The sequence below is a fragment of the Dama dama genome, chromosome 11 (genome assembly GCF_033118175.1).
Source record: "Dama dama isolate Ldn47 chromosome 11, ASM3311817v1, whole genome shotgun sequence".
Taxonomy (NCBI): Eukaryota; Metazoa; Chordata; class Mammalia; order Artiodactyla; family Cervidae; genus Dama; species Dama dama.
The window spans coordinates 57958333-57972823 of record NC_083691.1 but is presented as its reverse complement, the minus strand read 5'-3'; the positions used below and the strand labels follow the sequence as shown (position 1 = coordinate 57972823).

Below are 14491 nucleotides of genomic sequence, written 5' to 3'. Positions count from 1 at the left end.
ATGGAAAGCCCTATGTGTAAGTGATGAATCACAAACCAGCTTGGAAATACTTCCATCTGGTCTCCCCAAATAAATGGAGTACAGGGGTTTCTGTTTTGTAATTTAGAGTATAAGAAACCCTTGTAGTCCAGATTATTCATTCAAAATAAATAAGCAGTTCTAGAACTACTTATTTATTTTGATAAAGAGGGTAAATAAGAAACAATGTATTGATGACTGATTCATATATACTTGGTTTTGTTACTACCCAGAGACTATCAATCAGCAAAAAGACAAGTCACTGATAATCCTAGAAAAAAGGGTGAATCTTGAAAGACTCTTGGGACTATGAATGCATGTAACTTCTTTCAGATGCATTGGTTCACAAACCAGCCCCTGCCCTATTTCCTTTCCCTTAATAGCCACTCTTTGTCAGAGCAGTAAACCTACTCCTACGAATCCTAGGAATCAAAGGCCTTTATTACCAGTTGCAATTGGAGTCCTAAAGTTTACAATAGCCTCATGTGTATTTTGTGATTTTCTGTCTTCTGGCAGCGCAAGAAAATCCCAGTTACCTTCACATTCGTGATTCTCAGCAGATGGTGTGGATCGTAAAAGGAAATTCATTAATAGCAGTTCCTTCTAGCAACAACGTTAAACCTGGTGAGTGACAATCAAAGCCACTGTGTTGCCCTTAAAGGGATATCAGCTCCACTGGGGATGAGGACAAACTTGCGTGAGCTTGGGAAGCATGTTCTTGGGGACAGCTTCAGTGCCCTCAAGAAAGGCAGGAAAGGGCAAGATGGTTCCCTCACACTATCTGGGAAGGGTGTGAGGAAAGGAGACCTGTACCCAGAAATGAGGGTGTGATGGATCTGGAACTCTCCTTACCAAAAGAAAATGTCCTTAGTTAAGAAGAGATTATTCATTCAATTAACAGCTGACCTTCTCCTCGGAATTTCCCTCTTCTAAATTTCAACCATTGCTACCTCTGTCCTTAAATTTAAACTGCTTCAGCTTTCCATTATCATACCTGTATTTTTCTAATTTGGAGTCCTGTCTTCGAATAATAGGGGAATATTCCTTCCTCCCATCAGTCCATTGCATGCCAATTATACCTCAATAAAGCTGAAAAAAAGTCAGTCCAAATCAGCTTCTTTTCCTTTCTTGTTTGTTCCTTTGATGTTTGATTTCATTCCCCTCTCCCCTGCTTATTCTGTCTTTGTCTTCTAACTCTGATAGACATGCGCTAATAGAACATTTCCAGGCCTAATGCTAAAAACCTCCTCTGAATTTGCACGTTCCATTTCTACAAGTGCTCTATTTTCCTCTGTGGTAATCTATATACTGTTCTATGTACAGTCATAGTCATGGAAGAGTACACAACTTGTCTCCATTTCCCCACCTGTCCATGCTTACATCAAAGAATAAAACTTCTGAATTGTTCTTTGCCCACTCATCTCTAGCTTCTCTTCCCAGTCCCCTGACCCATTTCTCTGTCCTCACTTTTTGTTCCTCAGTGGCAGTCAGCATAATTGATTACTCTTTCTTGAACACTCTCCATTCCCTCCCTCGGTAAGAATGTTCTATGTGGTTCACTGGCTCTTCTTTTGCACTCTCCATTCTGACTCCACTTTCTCTGTAAAATAGCCAAATGCTGGCAATTTTCAGAACTCAATCTGTAACCATCACATCACCACTCTGAAGGGACTCAGAGCTGGTTTCTTGGATTGATGTGTTGCCTTTTCATTCCGGCATTTATGCTTCCAACCCAGATATCTCCCCTGAAAATTTTTCCCATGTCCTTTTTTGCTTCTGTCTGACAGAAGATGATAGAGAGCAGAAGAGTATGTATAGAAAGGCTTTGTGACCAAGCGAAAATGGCCTGGAACATTCCCATTCATAACCAATGGCTAAAATGGAGTCACATAACTTGTAGCTAACTGCAAGGGATGCTGGGAAATGTAGTCTAACTCTGTGTCCAGAGGCAAAACAAAAACAGATTTTGGCTAGTAGCTAGTGACCTTTAAATTCCAACTATCACAGGGTGGGTGTGCAGTGAATGTTTCCTGAACTGTTTGCTGAGCTGATGTATAGGTCTCTGTAACCCATGTCCTTTTGATAAAGTCCTCTCAGACATCTCTGGTGGCGCTAGTGGTAAAGAACCCACCTGTCACTGAAGGAGATGTAGGAGATGTGGATTAGATCCCTAGGTTGGGCAGATCCCTTGGAGGAGGGCATGGCAATCCACTCCAGTATTCTTGTCTGGAGAATCCCGGGGACAGAGGACCCTGGTGGGCTACAGTGCATGGGATCACAGAGAGTCAGACACAACTGAAGTGACTTAGCATGCAGACATCTCTAACAACATCTATTCCAAAAGTGGAACTGTGGATCTGACTTCTCAAAATGGTTTATGGACCCAGTCTTCCCTATCTTCTTTAGTGGCACTACCATCACCCTGTTCACTGGAGCCAGAAATACAGAAGGCATCCTTATTTCTTCTTTTCTTTCATCTCCATTTAATCCACCAGCAGAGACTGATGAGTCTATGTGCAAAATAAGCCTTATTTCTAAGTTAATATCATCTTTCACTTGGAGCACTGTATTACTTCCTCACTGCCCTCTCTCCCACTTCACTTGTGTAGCTTCGCGTCTTATCTTCACAAGCCATCATGAGTGACCTTCTTATCACATTAATAGAAGAATATTGTTTCCAAGTATTTGTGTTTTTGGGGTGGAAGTTTGGGGAAAGTGAGCAGTGAGGAGATCTCAGGCACACCAATCTTATTTTTGGAGCCTGGAACTTACTGAGTTTCTTTCCATCTAAGGGTCTTGACATTTCCTTTCCCTGTCAACACTCTTCATCCAAACCCTTCCACCACCACATTCCCATTTCTTCATTTACTGGCTTCCTCTTAGCGTTAAGTTCTTGGCTTGAACTTCACTCTGCTTTTTCGCTTCCTCTTTCTTGGTCTCTCTCCTACTATCTCAGGCCTTTGTCAGTTTCCCCAAAACAGGTGTTGCCATTTATCGTGGTTCTGGTCATTTCTCTGTTTGCATGGTTTAGTCCCATTTTCCATGGTGGCAATAACAATGTCTCTTGTTTTCAGCTATATCTCCAGAGCCTTGAGCGAGCACTCAATAAACAATGTTGAATGGATAAATTCCCTTCTCCCTACCCAGAAGGATAGATGCAGAACACGCAGGCTCCTGGGAATCACCTGCTAAATTAGTTGAGAATTAAATTATACTGATAGTGACAGAAAATCCACTCAACTAGGAATTAATTAGGGGCTTCCCCAGTGGCTCAGTAGTAAGGAATCTACTTTTCAATGCAGGAGATGTGGGTTTGATCCCAGGGTCAGGAAAAACCCCTGGAGGCAGACATGGCAACCCACTCCAGTATTCTTGCCTGGGAAATCCCATGGACAGAGGAGCCTGGCAGGCTGCAGTCCATGAGATTGCAAAAGAGTCAGACATGGCTTGGTGACTAAACCATCCAGCAGGAATTAAATAAGATAGAAATTCCTTTCTTTCTCATGGAAAAGAAGCCTGAGAAGGCAGACTAAGGCCCATAGGTGCCTCTGTAATGCCACCAGATTCCAAGGATTCTAGGGTTCTGCTTTACCATCTTCAAGATCACCTTCACCACCATCTAGGTATTAAGACAGGTAATAAGAAGAAAGCTCCTCCCAACTGAGTGAACTCCTTTTAAAGAAGAACATTCTTAGAAATCCTACACAACATTCCACTCCTATCTCATGGGCTAAAACTTAAGCATATAGTCAAAGTTAGCTGTAAGTGTGATGTGAAATTTATTTTTATCTTGGGGAAGTAATATATCCTGGTGACAGCTGGGGCTCTGATATTAAGGAAGAAATAAGAAATGGGTTTCAGCCAACTGATGAAGGGTCTCTGACACATGGCTAGTGGGAGAAGACTCCGGGAGGGGGCTGTGTCCTGGCTGCTCAGTATCCCCCAGACGTGAGTGTCAGACCAGAAGGAATGGCCTTTTCACTGCTTGGAGCCTGACACCTGTTTCCATTTTCCCTGTGTTTCCAGTCATTCTTTCCTTGATAGCATGTAGAGACAAGGAATTCCATAAGGAAGGAGAAGGTACTCCACATTACCTGGGAATCAAGGACAAAAATCTCTGTCTCTACTGTACAGAAATCCAGGGCTATCCCACTTTGCAGCTTAAGGTGAGTGGTTATGCAGCTAATTAGAAAAGTACATTAATGAGAGGAACTTTCAGTTTCATTTAATCTGTTACTGAATATAAGTAATAGGTTTGTATAATTCTACAGTAATAGAAGAACAGACTCTGTATGATTTCAATATCTTTAGACCATGAAATTTTTGCACCTTGTTTTATGTCCCTGGATCGTCCAGGGTCTCCTGGTTTATAGTCTACGGGAACTTGAATAGAATTTGTATCCTACCGTTGTGTGAAAATTGTATAATCTCAATTATGTTGAATTGGTTCATAGTGCTTTTCAGATATACCATATGCTTCTATTTTTCTGTCTGTTCATTCTAGTAACTTTTGAGAGTTTGATATTGAAATTCCAACTAAAAAATCTTTATTTAATATTAAAAAGCTGAGATATTACTTTGTCAACAAATGTCCATCTAGTCAAGGCTATGGTATTTCCCGTAGTCATGTGTGGATGTGAGAATTGGACTATAAAGAAATCTGAACACTCGAGAATTGATGCTTTTGAACTGTGGTGTTGGAGAAGACTCATGAGACTCCCTTGGACTGCAAAGAGATCTAAGCAGTCCATCCTAAAGGAGATCAGTCCTGGGTGTTCATTGGAAGGGCTGATGTTGAAGCTGAAACTCCGATACTTTGGCCACCTGATACAGAGTTGACTCATTTGTAAAGACCCTGATGCTGGGAAAGATTGAGGGCAGGAGGAGAAGGGGACAACAGAGAATGAGATGGTTGGATGGCATCACTGACTCAATGGACATGAGTTCGGGTAAACTCTGGGAGATGGGGGTGGACAGGGAGGCCTGGCATCCTGTGGTTCATGGGGTTGCAAAGAGTCGGACACAACTGAGCGACTGAATGGAACTGAACTGAAAAATAATTGCAACCTATAGTGGAATGATATGTAACTTTGTTCTGTATTTTCCAAGTCTCCCGTAAATATGTTATCATCCTTTCATGCTGCTGCTGCTGCTTCTAAGTCACTTCAATCATGTCTGACTCTATGCGACCCCATAAATGGTAGCCTATCAGGCTCCCCTGTCCCTGGGATTCTCCAGGCAAGAACACTGGAGTGGGTTGCCATTTCCTTCTCCAATGCATGAAAGTGAAAAGTGAAACTGAAGTTGCTCAGTTGTGTCCGACTCTTAGTGACCCCATGGACTGCAGTCTACCAGACTTCTCCATCCGTGGGATTTTCCAGGCAAGAGTAACTGAGTGGGGTGCCATTGCCTTCTCTGCATCCTTTCATAATTTAGAAAATAAAAAAGAAAGAAGAAAACAAACAAACCGAAAAGAAATAGGTTTGCAATCCTGGATATTCACTATAAAGAAGGAAAGCTGACCTGATCCCCAAGTCAACACAAGGGACCTTTGGAAGGTGTTAAGACTCATTTTACTGAAAGAGCTTACTCTGCAAGCCAGAGAATACATCCCTGAGAACGTTTCACAATGGCCATTCTCAGTCCTCTTTAACCACCTCCCAGAGATCCTCCAAGGCTCTGGGATGCTTCCTCTTAAGTAAAGCTACTGCATGGCAGTGGAGACCAGAGAGGAGATTGTTAATTGGATTTGGTGGATGACACACTCATGGTCCCCATTTTGAAAGTCAGATATGTAGTTATGAAGCCAATCCTCTGCTTCTGATGGAAGCTGTAATGTATAAACCCACTTGGAGGTGCGGAACCTCATGAGATTGGCCTGAACCATCCAATGAATACATTCATGAAAGAGTTTACAACTCCCTCTGTTCTCAGGAAGGCAGTTCTGGTTCAAGGAATCAGAAGCACCTCTTGTGATGGGATTCTGGGGTGGGGCCAAGTGCTGGGAACCAGTGGATTGCCTGTTTTGAGAGCTGGCGTACCCCTCTCATCTGCCTATGTCCCTTACTGCTGTCCCTCTCTTTGGGGAAAGGGGACAGTACCAGGACTGAGTTAGTTTAGCTTCCTCCTCCCAAAAATCCTCTCTAACCAGCCTTTTTCGTATCCTCAGGAAGAAAATATCATGAACCTCTACAATCAGCCCAAAGGAGAGAAGTGCTTCCTCTTCTACCGCAATTACGAAGGCTCCACTGTTGTCTTTCAGTCTGTCTCCTACCCTGGCTGGTTCATTGCAACCTCTTCTGAGGCAGGGCAGCCCATTACCCTCACCAAGGAGAGGGGCACAGCCAAAAGCACGAATTACTACTTAGAGGATGGACGCTAAATCCAGTCTGGGCTCTGGGTGGCTGAATCCAGTTCAGAGAATCAAGCAGTCAGAGGTTCTTCTGTTTGAAAACACAACAGGTCATCTTAAGAGACCACCGTACGTGGATGCCCATCCATAGCCTACCTCATTCTCATCACCTCAAAACCACCTCCTCTTCTAGATATTCTCTAGATTTGTTGCTGTTGTTTAGTCACTAAGTCGTGTCCGACTCTTTTGTGACCCCATGGACTATAGCCTGCCAGGCTCCTCTGTCCATGGGATTTCCCAGGCAAAATATTGGAGTGGGTTGCCATTTCCTTCTCCAGGGGATCTTCCTGACCCAGGGATCAAACCCACATATCCCGCATTGGCCGACAGATTCATTGAACCACCAGGGAAGCCCACCCTCTAGATAATCTCTAGATGATTTCTAGATACACTGTGTCCCCCACTTGCACGTCATTCCAGTGTGAAACCTAAGAGTCACTTTTTATTCTTTCTTGATCTTGTCCCATCATCCTAGTTGCCAAGTCCATTTAAGTCCACTCCCAAATCCTTCTTGCAACCTCTCTTGCTATTCCTTCTGCCAACCCATAGCCTGGAAATGTGACTTCCAAACATATAACCCTATGAATAAAAGATATTAATAATTCTATGCATGCTTATTATAAATATTGTAACATGCACTGCAAAAGATGAATCTAAAGGGTAAGGTAAATGTAAAATAAAAACATCACAAGTCTTGATAATCATGACTCATAGCATCATTAGTTAATAACTTGACACACAGTATACAATTTGGTTAAGATTAATTGTTAACCATAGTGGATATAAGTCAATCTGTATTTCAAAGAATCACTAATAGCAGTTTACATTTTTTTGAAGCATCAGCTATGACATTTTCTTGTTATTATTCCTGTTTCCTAGACTTTTAGGGGGACATTCAATCACAAGTTTCTTTATTCTGATGCTTTTAAACCAGTTGTCCATTTTGTGAGGAATACATTAGTTAAAGCTTGTAGTATAATTTATGAATTCACTCAACCAGAGACACATAAATTGCAGGTTTTATAATGCCCTGAATATGAATGTGAGCATATAAGGTTTTCTTCCAGCAGGAAACCTTGCCCTTCTTGGTATATGATGCACAGGCTTATTGGGCTTTTCAATGACTGGGAACCCTTCACCAATGGGGGAGAATGGGAAGGGAAATTTCAGCTCTCTAGTCCACATGATTCGTCAGAGGGTTCAAGCAGGATTGAGTCACAGTCACCCACTGGAGTGTTGAGCTCAGGAACACCTCCTTGCATTGGTTTCCTTCATTTCCCTGCTTCAGGTTCTCTAGCTCCCATTCTTATTCCTTCAGATCATTTCTCATCATTCCAAGATAGACAGATGGAGAAAGAGAGGAGGGACAAGATGGCAGAGTAGAAGGACCTTGAGCTCACATCCTCTCATGACAGATGGAGAGAGCTCTATCAGTTTTACTTCCCTTGTTTCAGCCTCTGAAACACTGGTTTCTATGACTTTTTCCTCCAGCCTTTGAGATACTCTAATATTCAAAATGTTGATGTTATTGTTGTACTTTTATTCTTTTTTTTTAAATTTTGTCTTCTATTTACTTGAACATAGGCATTAAAAATAATTTTATTTATTTTTGTCTGCAATAGGTCTTCATTGTTGCAACTGCTTTTTCTCTAATAGTGGGGAGGGGGTTTTACTCTTTGTTGCTATGTGGAGGCTTCTCCTTGCAGTGGCTCCTCTTGGTGTGGAGCACAGGCTCTAGGGCACTTGGGCTTCAGTAGTTGAAGCTCTCAGGCTCTAGAGCACAGTCTCGATAATTGTGGTGCACTGGCTTAGTTGCTTTGCAGCACATGGGATCTTCCCCAACCAGGGATTGAAACTGTGTCTCCTGCATTGACAGGCAGATTCTTATCCACTGAGCCACCAGGGAAATCTGTGACTAGATGATCTTACTTGTTATGAATTTAAATTCCAAATGTATAATGGTGATTTGATCTGACCCAGAGTTCTTGTTGGAACTCCAGAATTGCACTTACAACTACCAGCTTGGATATTGCAAATTAAGCATGTCCTAAGTAGCACTCATGATCCTTGCCCAATATGCCTATTCCCACATCCAGTCTTTTCCATCTCAGTTACTCAAGATAGAAACCTGGGAGTCATCCTTGATTTTCCTCTCTCTAAAGATCTGCATCCTACCCATCAAGTCTATTCACCAAGAATCTTACCTTCACAGTACATCTCAAATCCACACATCCCTCTCCACCTTCTCTGCCATCCACCACTGGATATCTGGAAACCACCGTAACTCACCAGTCCTGTACATCTGCCTCTTGACTGGTGACCTCCATCTACCACTCCATCTATCTGTTAAATCAGTTCTCTGTGAGCCAGCAAGGATTATCTCAATAAATGGAAATTCAACTATGCCATTCCAATGTTTAGACTTCTTTGATGTTTCCACTTGCAGTTAGAATGAAATGCAAATTCATTTATAAAAATTTGCTTATTGTTAAATTTTTTTAATTGGTGGAAAATTGCTTTACAATGTTGTGTTGGTTTCTGCCATGGAACAACTCAATCAGTCATATTTAGGCTGATAGATAGATACATAGATACATAGATAGATAGGCTTCCCTGATGGCTCAGTGGTAAAGAATCTGTCTGCAATGCAGGAGACTCTGGTTCCATCCCTGGATTGGGAAGATCCTCTGGAGGAGGGCATGGCAACCCATTCTCCCACTCTTGCCTAGAGCATCCCATGGACAGAGGAGCCTGGCAGACTGAAGTCCATAGGGTCACACAGAATCAGACATGACTGAAGCAACTAAGCAGTGTATATATATGTATACACCCACACCCACACCCACACACACTCTCCCCTTTGAGCCTCCCCCCTACCCCCGCCTCCATCCCACTCCTCTAGGTCATTTCAGAACACCAGGCTGGGCTCCCTGAGTTATACAGAGACTTTTGACTACCTATTTTACACATGACCTACATCCAACCCATATATACACTTTATTATGTGTATATATGTCAATGCTACTTTCTCAGTTCATCCCACCCTCATCTTCCCCCATTGTGTCCATAAGTCCATTCTCTGCTAGGTTCATCAGTATCATTCTTCTGGATTCCATATATATGTGCTAATATACAATGCTTGTTTTTCTCTTTCTGACTTACTTCACTCTGTGTAAGAGGCTCTAGGTTCATCCACCTCACTACAACTGACTCAAATTTGTTCCTTTGTATGGCTGAATAATATTCCATTTATATATTTATCCATTAATTTGTTGATGGACAACTAGGTTGCTTCCATGTCCTGGCTATTGTAAATATTGCTGCAATGAACATTGGTGTAAAAGTGTCTTGTAGAATTGTGGTTTTCTCAGGGCATATGACCCGTAGTGGGATTGCTGGGTCATGTGTGTGTAAGTGCTATGTCAATTCGGTCATGTTTGACTCTTTGAGACTCTATGTGCTGCAGCCCATCAGGCTCCTCTGTCCATGGGATTTCCCAGGCAAGAATACTGGAGTGGTTTACCGTGCCCTCCTCCAGGGGACGTTCTCAACCCAGGGATCGAACCCATGTCTCTTATGTCTATGTGTATTTATGTCTAGTGTCTTTACCACTACCCCAACTGGGAAGCCCTTGCTGGTCATATGGTAGATACATAGTTTTTTGAGGTATCTCCATACAATTCTCCATAGTGGCTGTATCAGTTCCCTTTTCTCAACATTCTCTCCAGTATTTATCATTTGTAGATTTTTTTTGATGATGGCCATTCTGATTGGTGTGAGGTGATACCTCATTGTAGTTTGAATTTTCATGAAATGCAAATTCTTTACCATAGTTTACAGGTTTGACTGGATGGTCCGGCCCCTGATGGCCCAACACTACTTTCAGATCAATCTCTCCATTGCCATCTTCGGTCATGCTAATCTTTCAGTTCTTTGAATATGCTGAGTCCTTTATAGCCCCTGGACCTTTGCATATGCTGTGCTCATGTACATCCCTGTTACCTGCATCGGCTTATTCTCTCTCTTTGCCTTTCTGGCTCCTTCAAGTTATTTCCTTATATTTCACCTCCTCAAGAGGCCTTCCCTAACCACCATGTCTGAAGAAAGCTGCTTCTTCTACCTCCTGAAATTTCCTTTCTCCTCTTTTTTTTTCTTCACATAATTCATAATGATTTTATTCGCCTTTGTCTTTTTCTTTCCTTCCCTCTTTGCAGGGTAAAATCCTTGATTGGTGGAAAGTAATATTTGTCTAGTTCACCATTACACCCCCAGCTCCTAGCACCATGTCTGTGTCAAATAAATATATGTTGAACAAATTAATTATTAATTAATTGCTAAGTGAATGAATAAATAAGGAGCCAACTTTCTCCCCAGGGAGTTCACCCTCCCCAGGCAGTCCACCCTCCCCAGAAAAACTAGTCTCATCTGGAATAAAACCCACCTTCCTGTTCCTAATCCTTGATGTCACAGAGAAGAGAGGTCTCATGTCTACACAAGTGCTCCAACTTTGTGAAGGCGGCTTGCATGGCCCTCTGTGATATCCATTTGTTAACAAGGCTGTTGCCCCAGAATCATATCTCTGCCTCTCCCTCAAATGGAAATCAACTGCATGTAAGTGATACACAGTATTTATTTTTGTCTGACTTATTTCACTTAGCATAATACCCTCCAAGTTCACTGATGTTGCTACAAATGGCAAAATTTCATTTTTTCTTGTTGAGTAGTATTTCATTATATACATACATACACACACACATATTCCACAACTTCTTTATCCATTCATCTTTTGATGGACATTTATGTTGTTTCCATGTTTTAGCTACTATAAATAATGATGCTATGAATAATGGGATGCACATACACTTTTCAATTAGTGCTTTTGTCTTTTTAATGGCTATGTATTCAGGAGCAGAACTGCTGGAATTGGCAGTCCTATTTTTAGTTTTCTGAGGAACTTCCATACTGTTTTCTGCAGTGGCTCAAGAAGTCACATTTCTGATAGTTTATGGTTTAAAAAGTAAAAAAGTGGGAGTCACTCGAGAAGGGGGATGTTGTGCCATGTTTTAGTTGCTGTGTATTTTGTGTTAATGCCCAGCTGGCTTTGTCTGTGTCCTGTTATCCCAGCCTGGTGAGTGATTGGGCTATTTAACTCTCTTAAATGGATCAGTAGTAAAGAATCTGCCTGCAATGCAGGAGATGTGAGTTTGATCCCTGGGTCAGGAAGACCCCCCTGGAGAAGGAAATGGCAACCCACTCCAATACTTTTGCCTGGGAAATCCCATGGACAGAGGAGCCTGGTGGGCTCCAGTCCATGGGGTTGCAAAGAGTGTCTTCTTGCTGGAGGTCCTCTTTTTATTCCTGTAGGGAAGGATGGAATATAGGACAACTTATGAGGCCTAGGAGAGCACTGACTCATGGAAAGTCAACTCGTCAGCAGTGTATGGGGGTTGGGATCTCAGAGCCTGTGAAGCCAGGGAAGGACCCCAAGCCCTTCCCAATCCACCATCTGCTCTGAACCTTGGCTGCAAGGGCTGGAGAGATTGTTCTGAGGTGGGCCAGGAGGTGAGCATCACAAAAAGTGAACAAGTCCACCTGCTTAGAATTTCCTGGTTTCTGGCTCTGGGTCAGCATTCCCTCCCTGCCCCACACTGGGACAGCAGGGTACAAGTAGGGGGAATTGTCTAGTCCTCTCTTAGAGATCAGTGTCTCCAAACCTGTCTGCTCCCTGAGGGTCCAAGGCAAGTTCAGGGTCAAAGTCCTTCAATGTTCTCTTTATCTGTCTCCAGTCCTGCCTCTACCCAGCCTTGCTGTGAGGGGCATGGTCCCACCGAGATGTGTAGCTACTGTAAATAGCTACACATTGTTAATTGGTTATGCTCCAATGTAAAATAAAAATAAACAAATAACTAAAAGGAAAGAAAAAGAAAATGCTGGCATCTTCAGGGGCCCACGATCTTGTCCTATTTGAAATTGGGAGCTCCCTGCAAGGAGGATGAAGGGGTTCAGGGGGAAAGCATCCCAACCTGACAGGTCCCCAGCTCCTCAGACCCCTGGGCAGGCTACCTGTGGGCATCCTGGTCCATGATGATGGACTCAACATCCCTCCATCAAGATGCAGCAGAGAGAGACATGTCCTCCAAGACTGAAGTTCTGGCTCATGTCTTTTTCCAAAGCCCCTTTCCCAATTCCCAAGGTCTGCAAGATGTAAGGTTTTCTAGAGATTAATGAAGGTAGAAGATGCCAGCATTTTCTTTTTCTTTCCTTTTAATTATTTTTAAAAAAATTATATTTTACATTGGAGCATAGCTGATTAACAATGCTGTGATAGTTTTAGGTGGGCAGCAGAGGGACTCTGCCATACATGTACTTGTATCCATTCTCCCCCAAACCCCTCTCCCATCCAGGCTGCCACATAACATTGAGCAGAGTTCCCTGTGCTATACAATCAGTCCTTGTTGGTTATTCATTTTAAATATAACAGTAAGACTCTAGCATTTTCTATGCCCGCAGAACTTGAAGAGATTCTGGGGAAACATATTGGTGTTGATGAAAAATTAATCAGTAGTCAATCTAAGAAAGAAATGAGGGCTTCCCTGGTGGTCCAGTGGTAAGGAATCCACTTGCCAGTGCAGGGGACAAGAGTTCGATCCCTGCTGCAGGAGGATCCCATATGCTGAAGGGCAACTAACCCGGTGCACAATTACTGAGCCCATGTGCTGCAAGTATGAAGCCCATGCGCCTAGAGCCCAAGCTCCACAGCAAGAGAAGACACTGCAATGAGAAGCCTGGACACCACAACAAAGACTATCCCCTGCTCACCACAACTGGAGAAAGCCTGCACACAGCAACGAAGACCCAGCAAACTCCCAAATAAATAAACAGTTCTTTCTATTTTTTTTAAAAAAAGTAAGAAATGGAAAATTGTATTTGCACCAATCTGGGGACTGTAACCAAGGAGACAGTCTCTCAGAGAATTCTCGAGGAATTTTCTATAGAGGTGAAGGGAGAGGCCAGTATATATGTGATTTTGGCAAAGGGGTACATGCCACCAAGAACTCATCTTGGTTGAAAGTTACTGTTATTTTTCAAAGAACAGGAAGCTTTGTGTTTTTAATGCTTTTTTCAGTATGGGAAGATGCAAGAAACTGGGTTCATAAACTTTTCTCCAGAATATATCCATCTCGGGGCCAGTCTGTCAGTTTATCCAGAGTACCTAGTGCCTCAGTCTGATCTTCCCCTTGAGTCTATTTCAGGGTGTGCTATAGGTTAGCGACTGTAGAAGCTAATGGCTTGATTCATATAAAACTGGGTGGTGGGCAACATTCTTTGTTTTACATCCCTTCCCTTTTGGTCTTAATTTTGATCAAGGATGGGGAAGCATTTTGTGACTGGTTTGTCCCATGGCGCCCTAGGAATGCTCAGGTCTGACGAGGACTTCATTGAAGGTCACTCAATATGATTTTTTTTGTCTTTTTCCATTACATTTTTTTCACTATTTTTGAGATATAATTGACATATAACATTATATTATTTTTAGGTATACAACATTTGTATACAATATGAAACGATCATCACAAGTCTACCTATCACATGTTACCACACAAAGTTAATTCATTATTTTGGATTATATTCCATATGATGAACTTTACATCCCCATGACTCATTTTTTTAACTGCAAGTCTGTACTTCTTGGCCCCTTTACCCATTTTGAGTCCCCAACTCCCTCTCTTTTGGCAACAACCAATCTGTTCTTTCTGTCTGTGAGTCTGGATTTTGTTTTATTTACTTTGTTTTTCAGATTCCATATATAGGTGAAACCATATGAAAATTGTCTTTCTCTAACTTCACTTAACATAATACACTCAAAGTATATCAGTGTTGTCACAAATGTCAAGATTTTATCATTTTTTATGGCTGAATAGTATTCACATTATCACATATCTCTTCTCTTTTTAATCTATTCATCTAACTTGGATGCCTAGGTTGTTTATACATCCTGGCTGTTGTAAATAATCCTACAGTAAATATGTCCTATGTCACGCCAACTCAATGTGCTTTTAC

General features: G+C 42.2%; 1 protein-coding gene across 1 annotated transcript; it reads left to right on the top strand.

Annotated features, from left to right (window-relative positions):
• On the top strand, positions 1–6400 carry IL36B (interleukin 36 beta). The gene is made up of 4 exons (XM_061156111.1): positions 1–16; positions 535–642; positions 4045–4184; positions 6188–6400. Exons 1-4 carry the CDS (start codon positions 1–3, stop codon positions 6398–6400), a joined length of 477 nt encoding a protein of 158 aa, XP_061012094.1.
• The last annotated feature ends 8091 nt before the right edge of the window (positions 6401–14491 follow it).

Coding starts and splice junctions, on each gene's coding strand:
- IL36B (XM_061156111.1), top strand. Junction 643..4,044: donor TAGCAACAACGTTAAACCTG/GTGAGTGACAAT, acceptor CTGTGTTTCCAG/TCATTCTTTCCTTGATAGCA. Junction 4,185..6,187: donor ATCCCACTTTGCAGCTTAAG/GTGAGTGGTTAT, acceptor TCGTATCCTCAG/GAAGAAAATATCATGAACCT.